At 45.6% G+C, this 24899-nt stretch overlaps 1 protein-coding gene across 3 annotated transcripts in view; it reads right to left on the bottom strand.

Moving 5' to 3' along the window:
- vit (vitrin) overlaps positions 1–24899 on the bottom strand; it is a 72238-nt gene that overhangs the window by 43921 nt on the left and 3418 nt on the right. Inside the window, exons 2-14 of one of the 3 annotated variants that reach the window (XM_060852445.1) lie at positions 17687–17818; positions 15740–15799; positions 13974–14130; positions 11400–11533; positions 9397–9474; positions 8618–8812; positions 6603–6662; positions 6429–6491; positions 4404–4469; positions 3506–3568; positions 1675–1725; positions 1389–1454; positions 873–929 (exon numbers count right to left, since the gene is read on the bottom strand). In XM_060852445.1, coding sequence (XP_060708428.1) covers positions 873–929; positions 1389–1454; positions 1675–1725; positions 3506–3568; positions 4404–4469; positions 6429–6491; positions 6603–6662; positions 8618–8812; positions 9397–9474; positions 11400–11533; positions 13974–14130; positions 15740–15799; positions 17687–17720 — 1084 coding nt within the window. In that variant the 5' untranslated portion in view covers positions 17721–17818. The remainder of the gene's footprint in view (positions 1–872; positions 930–1388; positions 1455–1674; positions 1726–3505; positions 3569–4403; positions 4470–6428; positions 6492–6602; positions 6663–8617; positions 8813–9396; positions 9475–11399; positions 11534–13973; positions 14131–15739; positions 15800–17686; positions 17819–24899) is intronic. The other 2 variants (XM_060852454.1, XM_060852463.1) reach the window with 2 other exon arrangements.

Genomic DNA, 24899 nt, shown 5'->3' with positions numbered 1-24899 from the left:
GTTTCTTTGATCATGATTGTTTTGACATTAATTGTATCATTTGACTTGTACTATAAATTTTGTTTCTGTCTGATCATCTTCCATATCTGCAAACTTAATGTTGGATTTAGCCTTCGTGGAGTCACTGTCAGAATGATACTACAGAGTAGTAGACAGTCATGTAGTGAAAGAGTACTTGCTGGTCATACTGATTGCTCCTTCACTCATTTGTAAGACAGAAAGTTTCAACTCAGCAATGCACATGTGCTAGTGCAGACCCTGTGAGATTAGAGGTAAGATCCATCTTAAATATGGACTTTATCAAACAGAAACTCCACCACCTGCCCTGGTGAGATTGGAACACACATGTCCAGCATTTTAGCTTGGCCATTTTCTGATTACTAGGCCAGTTACGTGACCACCAGTTCCATCACTTAATTCATATAGTTAAGCTACACTGCAGCTGCGTAGTGTGGCAATTTAGGTCTATACCAGCTGGAGTTTAGAATAAATGAGAGGAGAGATCATTTGAGGTATACACGATGCTAAAAGGAATTGACAAAGTAGAAAATGCTTCAGGCAATCTAAAATGCAACGTCAGAGATTTAGGATAAGATTTCGGATAAGGGGTAACTGATTTAAAACTGAAATGAGGAGAAATTACTGCTATTAAAGGGTCGTGAATCTGTGAACTTCAATACCCAGAGTGTGGATGCTTGGAGTCAGATAGAGTTTTAATTATTAATGGGTGAAAAGGTTACGGAGAGCAGGCAGGAAAGTGGGGTTGAAGCTGAGATGAGCTCAGCTTTGATCAGATCAAATGATGGGACAGGCTCAAGGGGCTGAATTGTCCTTAGGTCATATTAGAATCACATGCTCAAAGTTAAACTCACCCTCTCTGTCAAAGTCAGGGTTCCAAAAATTAATCTCTGTTTCATCTGTATTCTGACCTAGATGAGAGAGAAAGAAAACAAATCTTGAGTTTCAAGTCAAGTCCTTGGAAAAGGAAATGAGCTGTGATTATTCACAAGCAATGGACTCATGCCCAGTGTCTGGGGAAGATACAATGTGGCTCCCACTCTCGCTGCATTAATGAGCTTGTGCTGCAGAAAACCCTCAGAAAGATCTGGGCCGAGTAAGACTTCAACCTAAAACAATGGAGACTCAGGGAAGTCTATAACAAATAAAACCATCAGGGGCTTGAACTACATCCATTCTCATTCAATACAATAACCCCTGCCAGATGAAGACGTGCTGTCCAATAGCAGAGGCGTTTGGACTGAATACTCCTTTCTATTCTGTAGTTTCACTGCTATTCAGGGGATCTATTGTCCAGCTCCAGTTTTCCAAAAACCAGGAGAGAGCCAGAACTGCCTGGCAACTGATTACATAGAATTAAATTTACATACTTTGTGTCTCGAATGATTCTGGGCTAGATCCCCACAGTTGGCTCCCTCTCTGCCCATGTCTTTGACCTTCAAAAAGAAAAGGGAAATGTTTATTAGTAACTTTAATGTCCATAAGTTGCATAAACGATATTAAACCTATTTGGACAAAGGTTCGGGATCTCTGTTCCCAGAATGAAGCCTAACTACATTTCACAACATTCCAGGTACACACACACACACACACACACCTGCAGCATTTACGATGATGCTGCTCCTGAACCAACTCCTGAAAGACAGACTCACTCACCAGGGGCGAAAGAGTCCAACTTCCACAAACCGGGATCCTGGGCTCTGTGACCTGCCAATGATCACAGCACAGGGATTACCAGACCAAAACAAATTACCAATGTCCATCCACTTTGCCTGCTCTTGTTCTGCTAGTCACATGATATAATGATGCAAAATTGTTGAGTAATCAGTGATCCCTCTCTGCCAATGTGTGACCCAGAGGGGCACTGAGGCACTCCAGTGATAAAGACCTTCAGAAGAAAGGGTCATACTCTAAGTTTCAAATGACATAGAATTACAGACTTTCCAGCACAGGTAAGTGCTGGCCACTCTGCCCATTCAGTATTTATGATTCACCTCGGTCTCCTCCCACTTTACTTCATCGCACACTCTCTGTATATCCTTTCCTCCCTCACACATTTCCCTTCAATGTACTGCTGTGTGGTCGAAAGTTCCACAGTCTCTTTACTCCTAAGATTATCAGATTTGTTTGTGATTATCTTGTATTTAGGATCCATAGGCCTTCATTTCCACAAGCAGAAATGTCTTCTCTGCATCTGATTCAACAGCTCACTCATATGCTCCATTCTCAAAATGTTATTATCTGGAGAAAATACAATTGTCCCACTTTGTAATTGAACGAATAAACACTAACTGTTTCTGGGAGTAGATTGTGATCCTCACATTTTCATGAGGAGAGCAATACCAAATTCATCAGCCTAAGGCAGGCAAATCAAAGGTCAAACGACCAGATCAAGGTCTACTCCCTGAGTTGCGCTGCCTGGAGGTGTATCGCCTGGTGAATTGTCCTTCAGGATTTCAATGCTATATCAATGTGTAGGCAGGAAAAGGAACTGAGCAGTGTGTCTTTATCTCAAATACCTGTCGAAGGTCACCATGTACCAAACCTGTGAGAGTCTTCATTAGGTGATAACCTAAAACTTCAGTGTCAAAATCCTGCTTTTACATGCAATGTGTCAGCTACATGCAGAGTGGTTGCACTCTCCCTCTCTTCCCAGTCAAGTAAAAGGAGCAAGGTACGCAGTGTGGCCCATTCACCTCTCCCTGCTCCAAGTAAGTATTGGCTCTCTTTAATAACAGTATTTAGAATCTAACCACTGACCATTGACATTCAATGGGGTTACCATCATTCAATTTCCCACTGCCAACATCCTGGGGTTGATCATTGACCAGAAACTCAACTGGACTCGCCACATGAATACAGTGGCTACAAGTGCAGGTCAGAAGCTAGGAATACTGCGCTGAGTAACTCACCTCCTGCCTCCCCAAAGCCTGTCCACCAGCTACAAGGCACAAGTCAGGAGAGTGATGGGACACTCCCCACTTGCCTGGACAGATGCAGCCGCAATGACACTCAAGGAGCTGGACACCATCCAGGACAAAGCAGCCCACTTGATTGGCACCACACCTATAAGCATCCACACCCCCCACCACTGAAACTCAGTAGCAGCACTCTGTGCTAGCTACAAGATGCACAGTAGAAATTCACCAAAGATCCTCAGACAGCACCTTCCAAACCCACAGCCACTTCCATCTAGACAGACAAGGTCAGCAATGACATGGGAACACCACCATCTTCAAGTTCCCCTCCAAGCCAATCACCTTCTTGACTTGGAAATATATCATCATTTCTTCATTGTCACTGGGACAAAATCCTGGAATTCCCTCCTTAATGGATCGACCCACAGTAGGAGGACTGCGGCAGCTCACCACACCTTCTCAAGGGCCACTACGGAGTAGCGATAAATACTGGCCCAGACAACAATGCCACATCCCACAATGAATAAGTGAAAAAGGTCTAGAAGAAAGGTAAGACCAAATGTACTCACTGCCTTCCTCATGGCTGAGAACCCATTTCCCGTAGTCCAATAATCCAGGCTTGGAGCTGTAACCTAGGGAGCAGAAGCTCAATTTAAAAGCAGCAGTGATTGCATAAACCATGGCAGGGGGACTGGATCGGGTTGGGATATCTGGTCGGTATGGACGGGTTGGACTGAAGGGTCTGTTTCCATGCTGTATATCTCTATGACTCGGCAACTCTATGAGTGTGAGGGTTAGACAGCCCCATTCTGTGCAGATTGGCATATGCCTTCCCCACATCCTACACACTGGCACTGAACAGCCATCCAGTGTGGAGATTAAGGGACACTATCCGACAACACCTGGAAATCAGTGGGACATGCCCAAGAACAAAGTGGACACATTAACTGGAATCGTACCGGAGCTGAGGGACTGGAGAAGATGGGAATGCTCTCCTCTCCTCAGGGAAGGCAGGGCAGCTGCTACCGGGTCTATGTAGAGCAAAGCAGGAGAGGTCAGCAGCAGGAGATCATTAATAAAAGAACCAGAGGGAGAAGCAGAGAAGTAATTTTATACGGAATTGTTGGGACCTGGAATGCCTTGCCTCGAAACAGTGAAGGGGACAAACTCTGTAATAATGTTCAAAAGGGTATTAGATAAATACCTGAAGAGGAGGTGTTTACAGTTTGGAAGGAATTGGATAGCCATATCATTGGGCTGGAGCAGTCTTAATGGGCCGAATGGGCTCACTCTGTGATGTCTGAATTAGAGCCTGGGATTTGGTGTGATATCCTGCATTCCCATGCTGTATCTCAGGTGGGAATTTGGGAACTACTGGGAATTTCAACCTCTCTCAGTGGGTCCCCTCCCTCCCCAGATTGTGTGCAGGGGAGGGGAGACAGTTCACATGCTGCATGTGTGCCTGACCTGGTTTGTTGTCGGTCTTCGTGTCTGTCCAGGCGTATGCAGGGTCAGTCATGAGCTCACCGTTAGCTGTTGCAAACACAGAAAAGTGTCAGTGGTTGAAACTGCATCCTTCTGCTGTTGGCCAAGTGACAATAGGAACTACCAAACATTTGAGACCAACGTCTCCCCCAGAACAAGCTGCCTGGTCCTCCTTGCCACCCTCCAGTCAGTTAAAATACAATCTTGTGGGAAAAGACATGGAAATAGAAGGCTCCCATTGCAGTTATAATGAAGCAACTCACTGAATTGGAATCGATTTGTTTTGCATCTCATACACAATAATCCACAATTGTCCAAAACTACGACAATTACATTCAAATACAGTTGGTAAGAGTTCAGTTGGATTCTGATCATACAAACATTTTTTCAAATCTTGTTATTTTCTCAGTAATAGTAATCTCTGTTTTATCTGCTCCATCTCATGTGTCCTGACAATGTCTCAGCTAACCTGCCCCCTCATGTTGGTTTGCAACATAGAGTGATACCGAGCATGCAATTTCAATTCCTGCATTGGCTGAGGTTAACATGAAGGACTCTCCTTCTCAGCCACTCCTCTCACCTGAGGCATAGACACCCTCAGGTTAAACCATCACCAGTTTGTCTCCCTCTCTCTTGCTCTCTCTAGTGAGAGTAGCCCTGTGGATTATGGTGACTTTGACTTTACCTTTTACAATGTACAACTAGCCTGCAATTAGTCAATCAAGTTTTGGAAGAAATATGGTGAAAATGTGGAAATCTTATAAGAAAAAGAGAGACTTGTATTTTTATAGTGCTTTTCACACCCTCCCAAAATGCTTTATAACCAATACATTTAATGTTGCAATGTAGTCAGTTTGAGAACGCTTGACCTTCCCTGGTGAATGGCCTGTCCAGCCCCAGCGATCAATGACCCGACAGTGTGAGATGCAGAAGCTGTCTGAGGTCCCTGCCAAAAGATCAAGGTGCACTCAGCAAGGAGAGTAGCAGCTGGAACACTGGCTTGCTGAAGGAGTCACTCAGAGTTGGCCATGCCCTGTGTCGTGTGAAACCAGAAGGTAAGAGAGAGACACATCCCAAATGGTTGCCTTATTCAACCACAGAGGCTGTCTCGGGCTGCCCTGGAATACAGCACACACACACACACACACACACACACACACACACACACTCACACACACACTCACACTGACCCTCCCTACACTGACACAACCATACACACTCACGCTGACACATTCTCCCACCTGACAGACATATACTGACACACCCACCCACCCGACAGACACTCACACTGCCACACACAGACACTCACACTGACCCATCCCTACACCGACACAACCATACACACTCACACTGACACACTCTCCCACCCAACACACACTCACAATGACACACACACCCACCACCGACAGACACTCACACTGACACACACACCCACCCACCTGACAGACACTCACACTGACACACGCACACAGACACTCACACTGAACCACCCCTACACCGACACAACCACCCACCCACCCCTCCACACACACTCACACTGGCACAATCCCCCATCCCCGACACTTACATTGGCATACATGCCCACCCACCGACAGACACTCGCACTGAAACACACACAGACACACACACTCACAGACACTCACACTGACCCACCCCTATACCAATACAATCACCCACCCACCCACCCACAGACACTCGCACTGACACACCCTCCCACCCCCAACGCGCACTCACACTGACACATACCCACCCCCTGACAGACACTCACACTGACACACACACACACACAAACACACTCACGCAGACTTTATTGTGACCATTTGACCATTGTGCGGCATTTGGAGAAGGAGAGGTGAGAGGTGAGAGGAACAAGGCAAAAGAAAGACTGAGGGAATGGAAGATGAAGGAAGAAGAAAGAAAAACAAGAAGAAAAGCAGAAAACAAAACCTCTGGCGGAGCAGAAGCAAGTTGTCCAGCGTGTTGTGAAAGTGTCAGGACCGAACATACCGAAACTAGCACCCAAACTGCCCGTCCTGCGCAATGTGATGGCTGGCTCCTGGCGGTGGACTCCTGGGGTGGGGGAAGAGGGTGACAAAAGCAGAGTTCAGCATTACACAGTATGATCCCACAGTATTATGCGACTCAGGTAAACACAAAGTTGGTTCAGCATTAGCCCGGTACCTGCACGGGGTGGAGGGTAATTCCTGCTGGCGAAGTCGGATGCGGGAAATCCTCGGAATGCTGGAAAGGAAACCATCAGTCCATCAATCAGGATTCCTCTGGCATTACAAACCCGAAACAACGCAGATAGACAAACGGAGTGGATACGTAATGCACTGCCTACCTGATCACTGTCCTGGACCACCGCGAGGGGAGAGGAAGTGACCCACAATTGACATCATTCATTTAAAAAGAAACAGTGGGTGATACCAGCAAGTACTCCAAGCTGCTGAAACGTTCCGAAAATGGAGAGGTCCCAAACAGCTGTAATCCAAAGGGTCTGATGTTATATAATCTGGTGAGACCCTCAGGAATAAAGCAATGGGAGGACAGGGATGGTCATTACAGAGGAGGACTGCTACAACTTACAGCAGCACTTCAATAAACTTGCAGAATGGACAAATAATTGGAAAGTGATGCTGCACCAGATAAAATGTGAGGATGGAAGAACAGGGAGGACATTAATGACCTGGAACATGGGAGTTTCGGTAAAATAGAGGAACAAGGAGTAGAAGTACACTAAATGTTGAAAGTTACATCCCTGGTTAGCAGGAGGGTTAAAAACCAAAGCAAGCACTGTATTTTATTTCGAGGGGGATAGAATTGAAGCATGGGGTCTAATACTAAACCTGCACTGACCCTTGGTTAGGTCACACTTAAAGAACCAAATACTGTCTGGCCTCTGAAATCAAAAGGAAACATTGACACTAGACGGGGCATGAAGCAAATCGTACAGAAATGTGGGGGCAAACACATCAGGAAAGGTCTCATCTATCTTGGGGAAAGGCTGAGGCAGGGCCTATTCAGGGTCTTTAATATTAGAAGGTTTTGACATAGAGTGATAGAGATGTACAGCACGGAAACAGACCCTTCGGTCCAACCCATCCATGCCGACCAGATATCCCAACCCAATCTAATCCCACCTGCCAGCACCCGGCCCATTTCCCTCCAAACCCTTCCTATTCATATACCCATCCAAATGCCTCTTAAATGTTGCAATTGTACCAGCCTCCACCACTTCCTCTGGCAGCTCATTCCATACACGTACCACTCTCTGTGTGAAAAAGTTGCCACTTAGGTCTCTTTTGTATCTTTCTCCTCTCACCCTAAACCTATGCCCTCTAGTTCTGGATTCCCCCACCCCAGGGAAAAGACTTTGTCTATTTACCCTAGCCATGCCCCTCATGATTTTATAAACCCTAATAAGGTCACCCCTCAGCCTCCAGGGAAAGCAGCCCCAGCCTATTCAGCCTCTCCCTGTAGCTCAGATCCTCCAATCCTGACAACATCATTGTAAATCTTTTCTGAACCCTTTCAAGTTTCACAACATCTTTCCGATAGGAAGGATACCAGAACTGCATGCAATATTCCAACAGTGGCCTAATCCTGTACAGCCACAACATAACAGAGTAGATACAGGAAAAAAACGGTTCCTCTCACGGCAAAGGATCTTAACACAACTTCTTCAGGAGGAGATGCTCACTGAGGAATCCTGAACACCTCCAGGCCCAGTGCCCCAGTTCCCCAGTTCCACAGTGCCCCAGTTCCACAGTGCCCCAGTTCCTCAGTGCCCCAGTGCCCCAGTTCCCCTTTTCCCCTGTTACCCAGTGCTCAGTGCCCCAGTGCCCCATTCCCCAGTGCCCCAGTGCCCCAGTTCCCCAGTGCCTCAGTGCCTCAGTTCCCCAGTTCCGCAGTGCCCCAGTGCCTCAGTGCCTCAGTTCTCCAGTTCCCCAATGCCCCAGTGCCTCAGTCCCCCAGTTCCCCAGTGCTCCAGTGCCTCTATGCCCCAGTTCCCCAATGCCTGAGTGCCCCAGTTCCCCAGTGTCCCCGTTCCCCTGTTCCCCAGTTCCCCAGTTCCCCAGTACCCCAGTTCCCCAGTGCCCCAGTGCCCCAGTTCCTCAGTTCCCCAGTGCCCCAGTTCCCCAGTGTCCCAGTTCCCCAGTTCCCCAGTACCCCAGTTCCCCAGTGCCACAAACCTTCATCCCTCATCGGCTGAGAGCGAGCAGGCTGCTGGGAGGGGCTGCTTAGCATGAAGGTCCTTGGCTCATGGATTTTGCTGGTAGTGACGTCATGTGCAACCTGCTGAGGTTGCTGTGTGGGACTCTTGCTGCTGGTTGGTTTGAGAGTTGTGGTTGCAGTAGTGGGTGGTGTCTTGGTCGTCTTCAGCTTCCCTATATAAAATAGCCCATTAACCAGAAAAGAAACATATTCATAATATGCCACAAGTTAACTTTGAATCAAATCAAAATGGCCCTTTCCCTTGATGGCTTCATTCAAACAATTCGCCCCGACACCCCAAAACCCACAACCTTTGGCATGGTTTCAGAAAGAAAATCGCTCAACTGCCAATCTAACTCCAATCTCAGTGGAGTATGAGGCCATTCGGCCTACTGTGTTTGCACCGGATCACAAGGTAGTGATCAGAAGGGGAAACGGGGATGCTATTTCCTCCCTCTCTCTGCAAAGGGTCAGTGATGCATAATCTCCAGCCCCTCATAGCTGACTTTCAGCTAACCCAGCACAGACTAGGGCCGACTCTGAGCCAAGGCTCCTATCCCTAGTACCTGTTTCCATTGATACTTTGTACTTTTGTGGCAATGCCATCAGTGTTTCTCCAAATGGAAAAGTAGAATTCTAGCTGATCTGTTTGGCTGAGGAATATTCTGGGCTTCAGAGAGTCTCTAACTGGAACACCATGATTAACAGAGCAGGTCATTCCTGTCCCGGGTCACCAGCTCCATGACAAAATACTCACCTGTCCTAATTCTTGAGGTTCTCGAAGGAAGAAATTCAAGAATTGATGGATATGTCACTCCTTTCTGTTGTTTGGGGCCTGGAGGGACAGGCAGAAGGAGAGTTTGGTTAATGTCTGTTGACAAGGCCTAACATCACAGAGAGCACAGTCATATCTCAGACGGGCTTGTCATGGCTCAACGGACGATACTCTCACCTCAGTCTAGGAGCTTCTGAGCTCAGGCCACTCCCAAAACCGGAGCACAAAAAAATCAGAAGCTGCCGTTCAGGTGCAACACTGCCAAAGGAGCTACCTCTCAGGTGAGACAATAAACTGAGGTGCCTGTCTGTCCTCTCTACTGATGTTAAATAATGCAGGCCTCGGTTTGAAGGAGGATCAGAGAGTTTCTCCTCAGCGTCCTGGCCAATTACCTATCCCTCAATCATATTCACAAAAACAGATGATCAGTTCATTATTACATTGCTGTTTGTGGGAGCTTGCTGTACACTGATTGACTTCCATAAAAGTAGCTCGTTGGCTCTGAAGTGGTTTCAGATATCTTGAGGATGTGATGTTGATATATAAATGCAAATCTTACTTCTGACTCCTATCCTCATAAATGTAGCTGTGAACTGTACACAGTCTCTCTCTCTCTCTCTCCCTCTCTCCCTCCCTCTCTGAGAGTGGCGCTCTTAGGCAGGGCGTCCTATCATCCACACAGACTCATAATATTCACTTCAACATTACTAAACAGTTCCACATTGCTATAGAAATAAGGAGCTTAATCAAGTTCACACACCTTCCAGAGTAATGACCTTTGGAGTATCACAGGAAATGCAGCAATCTATTTGCTCACACCAAGCTTCCACACACAGGAAATGAGACAAACTTTTTGTTGTGATGGCAACTGAGGCATAAATATTGGCCAGGACACCGGAGAGTACCCTGCTCCTCTCATAAAGTTCCTGGCATCTTTTACACCCACCTGAGAGGGCAGAAGGGAGCCCCTGTTAATTGTCTCAGTGGAAAGGAGACAAGCCTGATAATGATTTTGTCAGATAGTTAACAAACGTTCCACAGTTACACAAGGTAAAACAGGATCATTTATCGGGTTCCCAACACTCCAGATTTTGTCAGGAATTTCCAGGAATGTAAAATCCTTTGGATACTACAGTGAGTAAAAGCTTCAGGAGACCTTCATTACAAAGATTATAAAAGGCTGTTGGACCAGGCAGTGTGGTTAGATACAAAGTTAAAAATCACACAACACTAGGTTATAGTCCAACAGGTTTTATTGGAAGCACACTAGCTTTCGGAGTGACGCTCCTTCATCTCCGAAAGCGAGTGTACTTCCAATTAAACGTTTTGGACTATAACCTGGTGTTGTGTGATTTTTAACTTTGTACACCCCAGTCCAACACCGGCATCTCCAAATCGTGGTTAGAGACAAGTGGTCATGTGACGAAACCTCCGGGAATACATCCAATCAAATTTGACAAACCTGACTATTTGTTTGTGAGCCAAGGTAGTTTGATTACAAAGTAGTTATGATGCACAAAGTATGCATTAGAATTGACTGAACTCTGGCAGGAAATGATTGTAAGAAGACAGAGTTAACCTTAGAAGGTGTTTCTTTTTGGGGGGGAGGGAGGTAGGCAGGATAGATGAGCCCCACCCACTGGGTGTTGATTGGGAAACCAAGGCTTGTTTTTTTTCATTTCCTTCTCATCAATTGCAATGACTGGAATTAGGATCTGGATCAATGGTGCTGGAAGAGCACAGCAGTTCAGGCAGCATCCAAAGTGGAATTAGGAGCTTGATTTGACATCTACATCTGACTCTTTGATCTCCTCTCCCTCTGAATGAGGCTTCACAACAAGAGCTAGTAAGCAAAAACAACCTATCGCATACTTCAACCTTATTTCTAATCGCCAAACACCAAATAACATCATCACTAATCAAATAGACAAAGCACAGTCTTCAATTGAGCTTGTTAATTAAATGTGAAGCTTGGAAATGGTTACCTGACACTACGAAAGACTCTCTCCACCTGGGGAGTGACAGGGATCGAACACCATAGGAGAAAGTCCCTTTGAAACTGGAGCTGCTGGGCACCTTCCGCACGTGAATCTTCCCTCCGCTGTTGTCGATGACACCACTACAACAGACAGTGGGCAGGTTAACAACTCTCTGCTCCAATTCTCATCCACATTCTCAAAATCCCTTCCTACCTCGGTAGCCTCCTCCAGCCCAGCTACCCTCCAAGATCTCCACACTCATATAGGAGCAGGAGAGGCCATTCAGCCCATTGAGTCTTCTCTGCCATTTGGTACCATCATGTCTGACCATCCATTTCAATGTCATTTTCCCACATTAGCCCCATATCCCTTCACTTCATTAGCAATCAGAGATCTGTCAATCTCTACCTAAACATGCTCAATGACTAAGCCTCCACAGCCCTCCGCTGTGGTAAATGCCAAACATTCACAATTCCTCATCATGCCTTTAATGCAGTAAACCCTTAGAAATGCTCCATAAGAGTTCTTATATACATCTGACATGACCCTTATAAGGAGACATTAAGGTCAGTGACCAGAAGCTGGCTTCAAAGGTTAAACTATAAAGATCACCTTAAATGAGAGCAAACTTTAGGGAGGGAAATCTGAAGACAAAATGAAAACTGAGATAGGTGATTAAAAATGAAGAAGTGGCAAGTAGCCAGGATTGGGGCAATGCAGAAAGTTTGGAATGAATTACGGCGATAGGGAAGGATGAATGAACAGGACCAAATTTCCAAATGCACGGTTCTTGGAAATAGGAGACAACAGCCCAGGACCTGGTCAATATCCTTAACTGCTTTACCCAATAAAAGTCTCAATCTCAAGACATTTTCCATTGGTTACGTTGAGCCAGTACAGAAGGCTGTAAAGGAATCACTCAAGAATTATGGCTTTAACTGGGTAATTTTTAAAAAAATGTTGAACATGTCATGGGAAAGCTTAGCAAATATTAAATCGCTCCAAATCATGGAACACAAATGAGCAGGTAGCAGGGCCTTAGAGACTCACTCTTTCAGAGAGATGGTCCAGGGGCTGATTGGGGAAGATACTCAGGAATGGATGTTCTGTGGTCTGCCCAAAACTTCCAGAACAAAGAGTTGACATTGACCAAGTGTTGCAGACTGGCACATTCCAAGATCCAGGACTACGGGCTGAGGGACACGCTGAAGGTTGGGCAGCTGCTGCCACAGCGCGGTGGGAAAAGACCACTGAAGTTAAATGGGGGTCCGTGAAGTTATTGGGCCCTCCTAGTGCCTCAAATGCATGTAATACATAATCTTGTACAAGTAAGAGACGCCTTTGGTTTGTTTATTGGATAGGGACATACTCTAATGTTTGCTATTGGCAAAGTCAAACTGCTTTTGTAACTGAGTGCGCGTGTGTGTGTGTGTGTGTGTGTGTGTGTCTGTGTTGTGTGTGTGTGTGTCTGTGTGTGTGTGAGAGAGTGTGTGTGTCTGTGTGTGTGTGTGAGAGTGTGTGTGTGTGTGTCTGTGTCTGTGTGTCTGTGTGAGAGTGTGTGTGTGTGTGTGTCTGTGTGTGTGTCTGTGTGTGAGTGTGTGTGTGTGTGTCTGTGTGTGTGTGTGAGAGAGTGTGTGTGTCTGTGTGTGTGTGTGAGAGTGTGTGTGTGTGTCTGTGTGAGAGTGTGTGTGTGTGTGTGTGTGTCTGTGTTGTGTGTGTGTGTGTCTGTGTGTCTGTGTGTGTGTGAGAGTGTGTGTGTCTGTGTGTCTGTGTGAGAGTGTGTGTGTGTGTGTGTGTGTGTGTGTCTGTGTGTCTGTGTGAGAGTGTGTGTGTGTGTGTGTGTCTGTGTGAGAGTGTGTGTCTGTGTGAGAGTGTGTGTGTGTGTGTGTGTGTGTGTGTGTGTGTGTCTGTGTGTCTGTGTGAGAGTGTGTGTGTGTGTGTGTATACATATATAATATACATAAATATATTATGCATATTTTTGAAATAAAGGGGTGAAAGGTGAGCTTTCCCAGAAGACAATGTGAGAACATATGATATACAACATGTGGCCCTTCCAGCCTGCCTTGTCACTCAATAACCTCATGAATGCATTCGGTTCTAATCTCCCATAATATTAGTACCTAAGTCTTTTAGGAGCTAAAAAACCTCCCAATATCTGTCTTGAACATACACAGAAAGGGAGCATTTTCAGCTCTCTGGGGCAGAGAACTGCATTTCCCATTTGACCTCATTTTGGTCCTTGTTCTTATGTTATGGTCTATGGCTCTCAGTTATCCACCTTGAGAAAATGTCCTCTTTCTGTTAATTCCCTGCTAAGACCTCGAGGAAATGTTATACTTTTCAATCAGTTCACCTCACATTCTCCTAAACCCCAATCTCAATCTCAACCATCCAGTCCCACATATCAATCTAGTCATCTAGCAATGGGTTGAATGGCCTCCCTCTGTGCCTGTGCCTTCGGTGAGTCTAAGCAGGTTGAGATCCAAGATAAGATGACCTATGTTTCCAAGGAGAGAAATTATATTTGTGAACTCTTACAAAAAAAGACAAATGTTACAGAACTGCAGAGATATTGACCTGTGAATAGCTGCTCCACACACACTGGAAATGGAGGCGTAGATGTCAGTGCCCCACACAGCCTGCTTCGAGCCCAGACATCCTGGTGGGCACCGGGCTACAAACTCAGACACCTTTATCTTCCCTGCTCTGATGTCACAGTCTATCTGAGGCACCGCTGGGGAATTAAACACAGACAGACAATGAAGACAAGATTTGAATTCACTTAAAACTCATTCACTCACCTACACAGAATTAAAGTCAGGCTCCATCAAATGAGAATCAAAGCACAGAGTGATAACAGGAAAGTGGGAAGGCAGGAGAATTCATGATTAATCTATATCCAATATTGGTTTATTCCCACCTTGAACCATTATTCCACTTCTGATCAGTCCTGGGCCAGGAATGATCTCAAAACTGTTGAGGTAACAAATTTCTCCTGAAGTCCTGATAGAATTTAGATCCGCTTGCATACATATGGCTTCTATTTGAAACAACTTCCCCACAAGTGGAAATATTCTCCCCAACTAAACCACAACACAATGCTGAAGATGCCCATTGGGGAGACAGGCGGAACGTTTCAGAGAACACCTCTGGGACACCCACACCAACCAACCCAACTACCCCGTGGCTCAACACTTTAACTCCCCATCCCATTCTGCCAAGGACATGCAGGTCCTTGGCCTCCTCCATCGCCAGACCATGGCAACAGGACGCCTGGAGGAAGAGCGCCTCATCTTCTGCCTGGGAACCCTCCAATCACAAGGGATGAATGCAGATTTCTTCAGCTTCCTCATTTCCCCTCCCCCCACCTTATCTCAGTCGCAACCCTCGGACTCAGCACCGCCTTCTTGACCCGCAATCTTCTTCCTGACCTCTCCGCCCCCACCCCCTCTCCGGCCTATCACCCTCACCTTAACCTCCTTCCACCTATTGGGGCGGCACGGTGGCACAGTGGTTAGCACTGCTGCCTCACAGCACCAGAGACCCGGGTTCAATTCCCGACTCAGGCGACTGACTGTGTGGAGTTTGCACTTTCTCCCCGTGTCTGCGTGGGTTTCCTCCGGGTGCTCCGGTTTCCTCCCACAGTCACAAAGATGTGCGGGTCAGGTGAATTGGCCATGCTAAATTGCCCGTAGTGTTAGGTAAGGGGTAAATGTAAGGGTATGGGTGGGTTGCGCTTCGGCGGGTCGGTGTGGACTTGTTGGGCCGAAGGGCCTGTTTCCACACTGTAAGTCTAAGTCTAAGTCTAAGTCTATCACATTCCCAATGCTCCTCCCCCAAGTCCCTCCTCCCTACCTTTCATCTTAGCCTGCTTGGCACACCCTCCTCATTCCTGAAGAAGGGCTTATGCCTGCAATGTCGATTCTCCTGCTCCTTGGATGCTGCCTGACCTGCTGCTCTTTTCCAGCAACACATTTTTAAACTCTTCTCTCAGTCTCCTGTATTCTAGAAGTAAAGAGCTGCAGCCTATTGAGGCTCTCTTCATTCTTCGTTGGCTATCAGAACCTGTCTCCAGTGCCTCGGAATCATGTTGTCATTGTGTTGTCTGAAATTGTGCACAGTCCTATGTGATCTAACCAAAGTTTCACACAAATTTATCTAAACCTCTCCACTTTCCAATGTAAACCCTGACGCCCAACCCAGCCTATTTGCTCTTCTTCCTAAGAGGCACTTCCAGAGGTGAACCCCAGCTGGCTGTGCCTGGTGCACGAGTGAAGGGCTGGATGGACCCTATCTGCAGGAAGGAGTCACGTGGAGCCTCGAGGTCAGAAGTGTTCACTCACATGTTCGTTTACTTTTCCGTCCCTTCTCTTTCACACCTCCTGTTAAAGTCAGCAATAGGACTGCAAAGAAAAGACAGAGGACTGTCAGCACTCAGTCTGCCTCAGCTTGTTTAACCTGCACCACTTCATGCCCTGCAGTGGAAGGATGCCATACACTTGATGCTCTCCATCAGGGCAGCACGCTGTATAATGCCAGTCAGCTCCTGGCCATGCTCTCTTGCTTCACCTTAGCCACAAAACTCTCACAGTGAGTATTATTGGGTGGAAGATCACAGCCCCTGTGGTCTCCTGCTTGGTATACCCTGAAGAGTTGGGATTCTGTGCCACGTGGGTAGATTTTGAATATTCACCTGCAAATGCTCAGCGCTAACATGAAAAATGGTGGAAGCCACAGTTTATGGCCATAAATCTCAAGAGCCAAGGGTTTTCTGAGGACTTACCATCAAAATGATTAAAATGTGAGTAAACACTGAAAGGTAAACTGATTCCTTAAAGAACCTCAATTACTGTCACCCTTTCCTCATGTCAGAAGATCAGCTCTAAGCCCTTCACAGCCAGTGTGGGACTGACTTCCTGCTAGAGTGTAGGAAATGCAGCAACTTACAGACAGGAATGATAGAAATGAGCTGGTGCCCTGTTGTTCTCCAAATAGTGCCGCAAGAAATTGTACATCTACTTGGCAAGGCAGCTAGGACCTGAGCTTAATGTTTATCTGATGGACAGTGCCTCTGACACTGCAGCACTCCCTCAGGACTGCATTGGGAGTTTCAGTGTGGATTTTGTGCTCAAGAAGACAAGGGACAAGGACAATAATAACAGACCCCTACAAGTCCAGGCCCAGATCTGAACTGTAGCCCAGTTATTGGATGCCGACGTACCTATCTGTCCTGGATTCTGCTCTGGACTGGAGTCTGAACCCTCAACCTTGGGCCCTGGAGTGCAAGTGCTGTCCACTAAGCTATGGCTTACACCTCATAAAAAAGAACCACACTGTGGATGCTTCAAGCTGAGGTGAGAACAGATAGACAAGGAGGAAGCGTGCAGGTCAGGCAACATCTGTGCAGGGCTAGCTTGAAGGTTCATCTACTAGAAACTTGAGGAGATTCTTGCTGGGCTCCCAACCCTCATCAATTCTGAGGTAGGAAAGGTTCCCTTGGTGGGAGTTGGTTGGCTGCCCTACTGGAAAATTAAAGACATCCCCAGGTCACTGAACAGTCAGTAAAGTCCTTCCCCAAGAAGGGATTGCCTGCAGTTGTGAACTTTGTTTGGGTCATTGACAGGAAGCTCTGATGGTCTTCCATCCTGACACTGCAGAGACCACCTCAGCCATGGAATCATTCCCAATAGCAGGAATGTGCTGTCAGATTGTGGTCCCTTGCTGGGATGTTTTGAAAACTGCCTGACCCCTGGGTGGTGGGGAACAGATTCCCGTGACAGTCCTCTCCCAGGAATCCTACCCAGAGACAGGACAGCACCAGGAAACTGTCGCCACCATTATCCATCTGAATCTCCCCTCTATAAGCCTCTGCCTCTAGCAAAATTCAACCCATTAACTCCAATTCTGCAGACTCTGACTCCATAAGAGTGACTGGTTAGATTCTCCACAACAAACAACTATTGAAAGCAGTGTCCTTCAATCTGTTGAAGAAGGGAATTAGATAGTGCCTTATGAAAAAAACAAACCATGAGAAAGCACATGGAAGTGGGATAAGTGACCTTTGAGGAGCGAGACAGAGAGGGGATTTGTTTGTGACTGAAATGATCCTATAACCGTTCGTCATCAAAGGGATTAACTGATTTGGGAAAACAACTGATAGCATTTCAATTTAAACAAGACATGGTACACAAGGTTGTTCTTTCTGGAACCTGGTCCCTTTTTGTGTTCAGTACAACGTCTTCCTCCATCCAGAGGGAGGGGGTGTGGGGGGCTTCATGTCTGCTACTTACCGAAGGTGAGGACACTTATGGGAGATGAACCCATCGTAGGATTGAGGTCAAGTCACGAAACACACCGCCAATGAGGTCACTTTACGAGCACAGCTCCTGCTGATGAAATGGAAGCACACATTGTGTCATCATCTGAAGCAGAAATAGAATTACAGAAAGTGTCAGAACTCAGCTTGCATTTATACAATGCCTTTGATGTAGCAAAATATCTCATAACAGAATAGTCACTCAACATTTGACACAGGACCGCAGAGGGAGATATTGAGGCAGATAAATAAGTATGAGGTACATTTGAAGTAATGCAAGGTTTGGAGGGATATGTACCAAGGACAGGCAGAATTAATTTAATTTGAGGGGTCATGTTTGGCACAACATCGTGGGCCGAAGGGCCCATTCCTATGCTGGATAGTTCTTTGTTCTATTTTCTATGTTTGAAGAAAAGCCTGAAATAAAGATGGAGGAATAGATAAGGTTATGAATGAACTCCAGTAGAGCTGAAAACCTAACCAGCCAATGGGGAAGTGATTAACAGGACAGAATTATAGGAGGGTCGACATTGGGGTGATTAATGAGTGGCTAGGTAAGCTGGTGTGTTACTCTGAGAACTTTGAAAGAACGGGAGACGATCTGATTGAAATATAGATTCTGAAGGGGCTTGAAGAGGCGACAGTGAGATTATTTCCCCTGGTCAGGGAATCTAAAGCATGTGATGTGAGGGAGAAGGGGTTGGTTCACAATCTCAGAATAAGTCGCCAATCATTTAGGACTGAGGTGAGGGGAAATCATTTCACTCAGAGATCTACATCTCTTGGGAATTCTCAATCCCAGAGTGTTGTGAACGCTCTATTGTTGAATACGCTTACAGCTGGAATGGACTGAGTTTGGTCCCTAAGGGAATTGAGGGATATGAGAGAGGTTAGAAAGTTGAAGCTAAAGCCCATGTTGATGGTGCTAAATAGCTGCACAGGTTCAAGGGACTGTACAGATTGCACCAGCTCATTAGTTCTTATGTTCTTGACATTGTCCCAGAGTAAGAGAGGGGTGAGGCCACAGAGAATTGGGATAAAAAATTTAAATTTGAGGCAATTCAGACTTGTGACAATCACTGGTTGGAGGATTTGAGCTATAGGGAGAGGCTGAACAGGCTGGGGCTGTTATCCCTGGAGCGTTGGAGGCGCAAGGGTGACCTTACAGAGGTTTACAAAATTATGAGGGGCATGGATAGGATAAATAGACGAAGTCTTTTCCCTGGGGTTGGGGTCCCTAGAATTAGAGGGCATAGATTTAGGGTGAGAGGGGAAAGATATAAAAGAGACCTCAGGGGCAACCTTTTCACACAGAGGGTGGTATGTGTATGGAATGAGCTGCCAGAGGAAGTAGTGGAGACTGGTACAATTGCAACATTAAGGAGGCATTTGGATGGGTATATGAATAGGAAAGGTTTGCAGGGGCCGGGTGCTGGTAGGTGGGGCTAGATTGGGTTGGGATATCTGGTCGGCATGGACGGGTTGGACCGAAGGGTCTGTTTCCATGCTGTACATCTCTGTGACTCTGTGACACTGAATGATGACCTTTATGGATCATCAACGCCACACTCACAGGAATCCGATTCACGAGAGAAGAAGAAAAGGATAGCCAACTCCCATTCCTAGACGTGATAGTACAGAGAACACCGAACGGAGAATTCACCACAAGGGTACACAGAAAAACAACACACACAGACCAAGTCCTAAACTATGAAAGTAACCACCCCAACACACACAAACGAAGCTGCATCAGGACACTATTCAAAAGAGCCACAACACACTGCAGTACACCAGAACTGCAAAAAGAGGAAGAAGAACACCTATACAAGGTATTCACCAAAAACGGATACCCACGCAACTTTATCAACAGATGCCTAAGAGACAGACCACGGAACGAGGACATGCCACAACCAAAAGGACTAGCCACACTACCATACATCAAGAGCGTTTCAGAACTGACAGCCAGACTACTGCGACCCTTAGGACTCATAACGGCAACACATTTAACCAGCAACACATTTTCAGCTCTGATCTCCAGCACCTGCAGACCTCACTTTTTACTCATAACGGCACACAAACCAACAGCCACGCTCAGACAACAACTCACTAGAACAAAGGACCCGATATCCAACATGAGCAAAACTAATGTAGTTTACAAAATACCATGCAAGGACTGCACAAAACACTATATAGGACAAACAGGAAGACAGCTAACAATCCGCATACATGAACATCAACTAGCCACGAAACGACACGACCAGCTATCCCTAGTAGCCACACACGCAGACAACAAGCAACATGAATTCGACTGGGAAAACACTACTATCATAGGGCAAGCCAGACAGAGAACAGCCAGGGAATTCCTAGAGGCATGGCATTCATCCACAAACTCCATCAACAAACACATCGACCTGGACCCAATATACCAACCACTACAGCGGACAGCTGAAACTGACACCCGGAAGCGGCAAGGACAGACCACTATAAATACCGGAAGAAACATCAAAGAAGCGCTTCGCAGGAGGCTCCAGAGCACTGATGATGTCGCCTAGCCAGGGGACGAAACGTTTGCAACAAAAACTTCCAGCTCGGTGAACAGAACCACAACGAGGACCTTTACACTTCAAGATGCGTCACACATCTTACAGAGCCTCAGATGTAAAGTTTTATTGTTCTAAAGAAGCAAAACAATAAAGGGCATATTTATATCATGATGTTGGTTGAGGGATGAATATTGGTTAAGACACTGGGAGACCTCTATTTTTCATGCCCTGGGATCATTAACACCCACTAGAGAAGGCAGTGGAAGGCCTTCAGTTAGTGTCGCACCTGAAAGACAGCACCTTCAGAGTATGAAAACTAACAGTCTCCTTCCCTTAAATCCGCACTTCCAGAATACAGCAATTCATTTTGAAGATAAACTTTGAATTCTTCCAAGAAGGTATTAGATATAGCTTTTCAGGCTAAAGGGATCAGGTTACAATACTGAATTGGATGATCAGCAATGATCCTATTGAATAGCAGAACATGCTCAAAGGGCTGAATGGCCTAGTCCTGCTCCTATTTTCTTTATTTTGATGTATGTTTCCGTGACAATGTTATAGGAATACAGGAATAGTCCATTCAGGCGAAAGTGAGGACTGCAGATGCTGGAGATCAGAGTCGAGAGTGTGATGTTGGAAAAGCACAGCAGGTCAGGCAGCATCCGAGGAGCAGGGGAGTTGATGTTTCAGGCAAAAACCCTTCATCAGGAATAGCCCATTCAGCCCGGTAAGTCAGTCCCTCCATTCAATATGCCTTTCCCCTTAAACATGCTCAAGGACTCAGCCTCCAGAGCTCTCTGACAGAGAAAAAGGTACACAACCCTCTGATCAAAAAGATTTCTCCTCATCTCAGTCCTAAGTGGTAACCCCATTATTTTTAAATTGTGCCTCCTGGCTCTAAACTCCGCAGCCAGGGGAGGCATCGCACCTGCATCTCTCCTGTCTGTCTCTTTTAAGTATTCTGTTGGTTTCAATGTGACCACCTCCCATTTTCTTCACAACTCTTTACAGGCCCGGTTTACCAAGTCTCTCCCAATAGGACAATCTCACCATCCTGGGAACAACTCCGGTGAACCTTCATTGCATTCCCTCGAGGGGAATAATATCTTTCTTGAGATATGGAGATCAAAGTTGTGCACAGCATTCTAGTCTAACCAAACTTATTTGAAATTGAAGCGAGAGTTCATTATCCCTGTACTCAAACCTTCCTGCGTATTGGAATAATGAACATGAGAACAGAAGAAACAGGGCAGGAGTAGGCAATTCAGTCCTTTGAGCTTACTTCATCATTTAATCCTGTCACGGCTGATCTCGCCTTGGCCTCAAATCCACTTTCCTGACCACTCCCCATAACCTTTCATCCCATTACTAATTAAACTTCTGTCTACCATGTTCAATTTAGTCAGTGTCCTGACATCCACTACACTCTGGGTAATGAATGCCACTACCTCTTGAAAGAAACAATTTCTCCTCAAAGACTCCCTGACCTCAAGAAATACAACACAGATATCAACATATGGGTGACCCTCATTCAGAAGAAACTAACTGGGAGAAAACTCTCGTATGAAGGGATACAGTTCTGCAAGAGTATTTGGCAGCAAGAGGAATATGGAAAGGAACTGGAAGAAGGAATGTTTCTTGAGATCAAGGATCACTTCCACCTCCTTGGAACACCTGCTAAATATGTGGTCACAGATGCAGCTCGAGGATTGGTCTCAGTCTTCGTGACCCACAGAACCTATGACCAGTGACACAGAACCTCCTCGGTGGACAATCATACTCATTAGCAAGTGATTACCAATGACACATCTTAAACAGCCCCACTCCCGGACACAAGCAAATCAGAACAGCGTAAGAGATACATTATCGACACATTTACACACGTGGTTTTCTATCCCATCATTTATGTTGCTGAGAAACGCTATGAATAGTTGAGGTCCCAACATAGATCCTTGCTGATACATCATGCCATTCAGTGTACTTGCCTATTATTCCCACTTTCTTTCTCTTGTTACTCAGCTAACTCTTAGACAGGTCAATAATTTGCCCTCAGTACCACAAGTGTTGATTTTAGCTGGCAGGGTTAACATTCCATGTCCATTATATTAGGGACTTTTTCAAAATTCAGTCAGACTCATCAGGAATGACATACCCTTTGCAAAGCCTTCTGCCCAGATCCCCCCCCTCCCCCCCTCTGTTCAGCTACAGGTCTGAGGCGTTCAGTCACACCATCATTAATTAGAGTCTTGAGTCATTTCCCAACAACAGGCTAATGATCTATAATCCTCTGGCTACTCTCTCTCCTAGTTCTTACTGACTGTGACAGAGTGACATATATAATCTTCTAATCTGAATGGATGATTTCCAAGTGAAGAGAATTTTGGAACAATCACAATGAGAATACTTTCAATGTTCTCACCCACACACTTTAAAATCTCTGGGGTGGAAAACCACCCGCTTCCGGGGAATTGTGACTTTCTCCAAGTTCCTCTTTCTTTCATTTTGTTGATGTTAATTTGAATGAGTCTCTCTCTGTGTTCATGATTACAAGTTCTGATATGTTGGCTTCCCCTCCCACTGAAACAAATAACTGTTCAACATGCCCCTCAATTCCTTCTTCTCATTTTTCATCATCCCTCAAAGGGTCAATGTTGCTCCTGGCCATTTTCTTTTCTATTAAGATATGATGTTGATTTTAAAATTCTTTGTAAGTTTCTTTTTGTATCTTTTGCCAGCTCTTATAGCCTGTCTTGTCATCCTTTGTGGAGTATCTTTCCTGGTTAGGTGTAGCATCTGTGTTCTTTTCATTGTGCTTTCGTTTGCTTTGTATTTTTAACTTTGTGCTGTACCTCTATCTTTACCATCCTTTGTGTTTTTGTCAAATAGGGATATAAACCACTTCTTTGTCACATTCAAATCTTTTTGAAAAGCTGTAATAGAGCCCCTGGCATTTTGCTTCTATTTCCCAGTTTCCTGTGGACTCTCTCAGTCCCATCCCATCAAGGTCAGCCTTCCCTAAATCATTCACATTTGTCTCCTTCACACTCTGCACTGAACTCAATCAATTATGACTGCTGTTAAATAAATGTTCATGCATCATTGGGCTATTAATTTGATCTGGCTCATTGCTGTAATATGGCCTGGTCCGTTCACACTGTTGCAGTAAACTATTGCAGACACACTTGAGAAATTTCCTCCCTTTCTGATATACGCTGATCTATTTACCCCAATCCAATAAGAAAATTAACCCACTCCCACCACTTCATTTAAAACTACTCTCCCTTTGGTATGTCTTTGCCTAACTTTGGTCTTTATAGAATCTACCACTACACAATTGTGACCAGTAAGTCTTTATGTAAATCCTGTACAATGTTAAATCTTCTTGCACTCCTTCATTCTACCCTGCATGATCTAACGTCTGCTTTTCGCCTGCTACATACTCTCTTACCACTGAATAGAATTCATCATTTACACAAGTCTAGCCCAGCCCAGCACAGATCAGTAGAACATAAACCTCTGAATCTAACTCTGCTGAACGTAGCCCAACGTAGGTCAGCCCTCCACTGCATTCAAGGTGAAAAATCCATTTTCTGGAGGGGATTTAGGCTTTTATAATTAAAAACATAGAGATTTGTCTGAAATAAAAACAATAAGATGTTTCTAAGCAAGAGGGAGAAAGTGAGGACTGCAGATGCTGGAGATCAGAGTCAAAAAGTGTGGTGCTGGAGAAGCACAGCCGGTCAGGCAGCACCTGAGGAGCGGGAGGGTCAACGTTTCAAAAATAAGCTCTTTATCAGGAATGAAAAGCTCTTCATTCCTGTTGAAGGGGCTTGTGTTCGAAACACCGACCCTCCTGCTCCTCGGATGCTGCCTGATCGGCTGTGCTTTTCCAGCAGCACTCTTTTTGATTCTGTTTCCAAATAAGACACGATTGAGTAAAGGTCAGGGAATTCCCAGAATCCAGGAACTCTACCCATGTTGGGCCTGCCATTAACGTTGAAAAGTGGGAGCAACACATACTGATGGTCTGTGTGTCATTACTCAGTTTAAGATCTCAAGAATTAGGAGCAGGAGTCAGCCACACAAACACTCAAACCTTCTTCACATTTCCTTAGAGGCCAAGATATATCAACATTAGATTTGAACACATTCAATGACCATTCACAGCCCCTGGGATAGTCTGCAACACATATTCACAATTGTTTGAAGATATTCTTTTAAATTTTTTTATGGCATGTGACCATTAATGGGGAGACATTTGTTGCCCATCTCTATTTACCCTGAACTATGTTAATTAAGGTCATTTCAATGGGTGGGGGTTATGAGTCACCCATATTGCTTTGGGTCTGGAGTCACATGTAGACCAGATCAAGGAAAGATGGCAGTCTTTCCCCATGTCAGCATTAAATGGCCAACTCCTTATCCTGAGATCACAATCCCTCATTCTTAATCCTCCAGTTTAGGGAGCCTCTCCAGCTCTCTAAGGAGTTTATACAGTTCATTGAGATCACCTCTCCCTCTTCGAAACTCTGGGGGAGAGAAGCCCATTGGCTAATTGATGGAGCTCTCTGTAAGGCATTCCAGTAGGAATGCTGGGAGCTGTTGATCAGCAATACAGCTCCGCTTGTCTGAGATGTAGATCTG

Source organism: Hemiscyllium ocellatum, chromosome 3, assembly GCF_020745735.1.
Source record: "Hemiscyllium ocellatum isolate sHemOce1 chromosome 3, sHemOce1.pat.X.cur, whole genome shotgun sequence".
Classification (NCBI taxonomy): domain Eukaryota; kingdom Metazoa; phylum Chordata; class Chondrichthyes; order Orectolobiformes; family Hemiscylliidae; genus Hemiscyllium; species Hemiscyllium ocellatum.
Note: the sequence above shows the minus strand (reverse complement) of the source record. Positions and strands in the feature narration are given on the sequence as shown.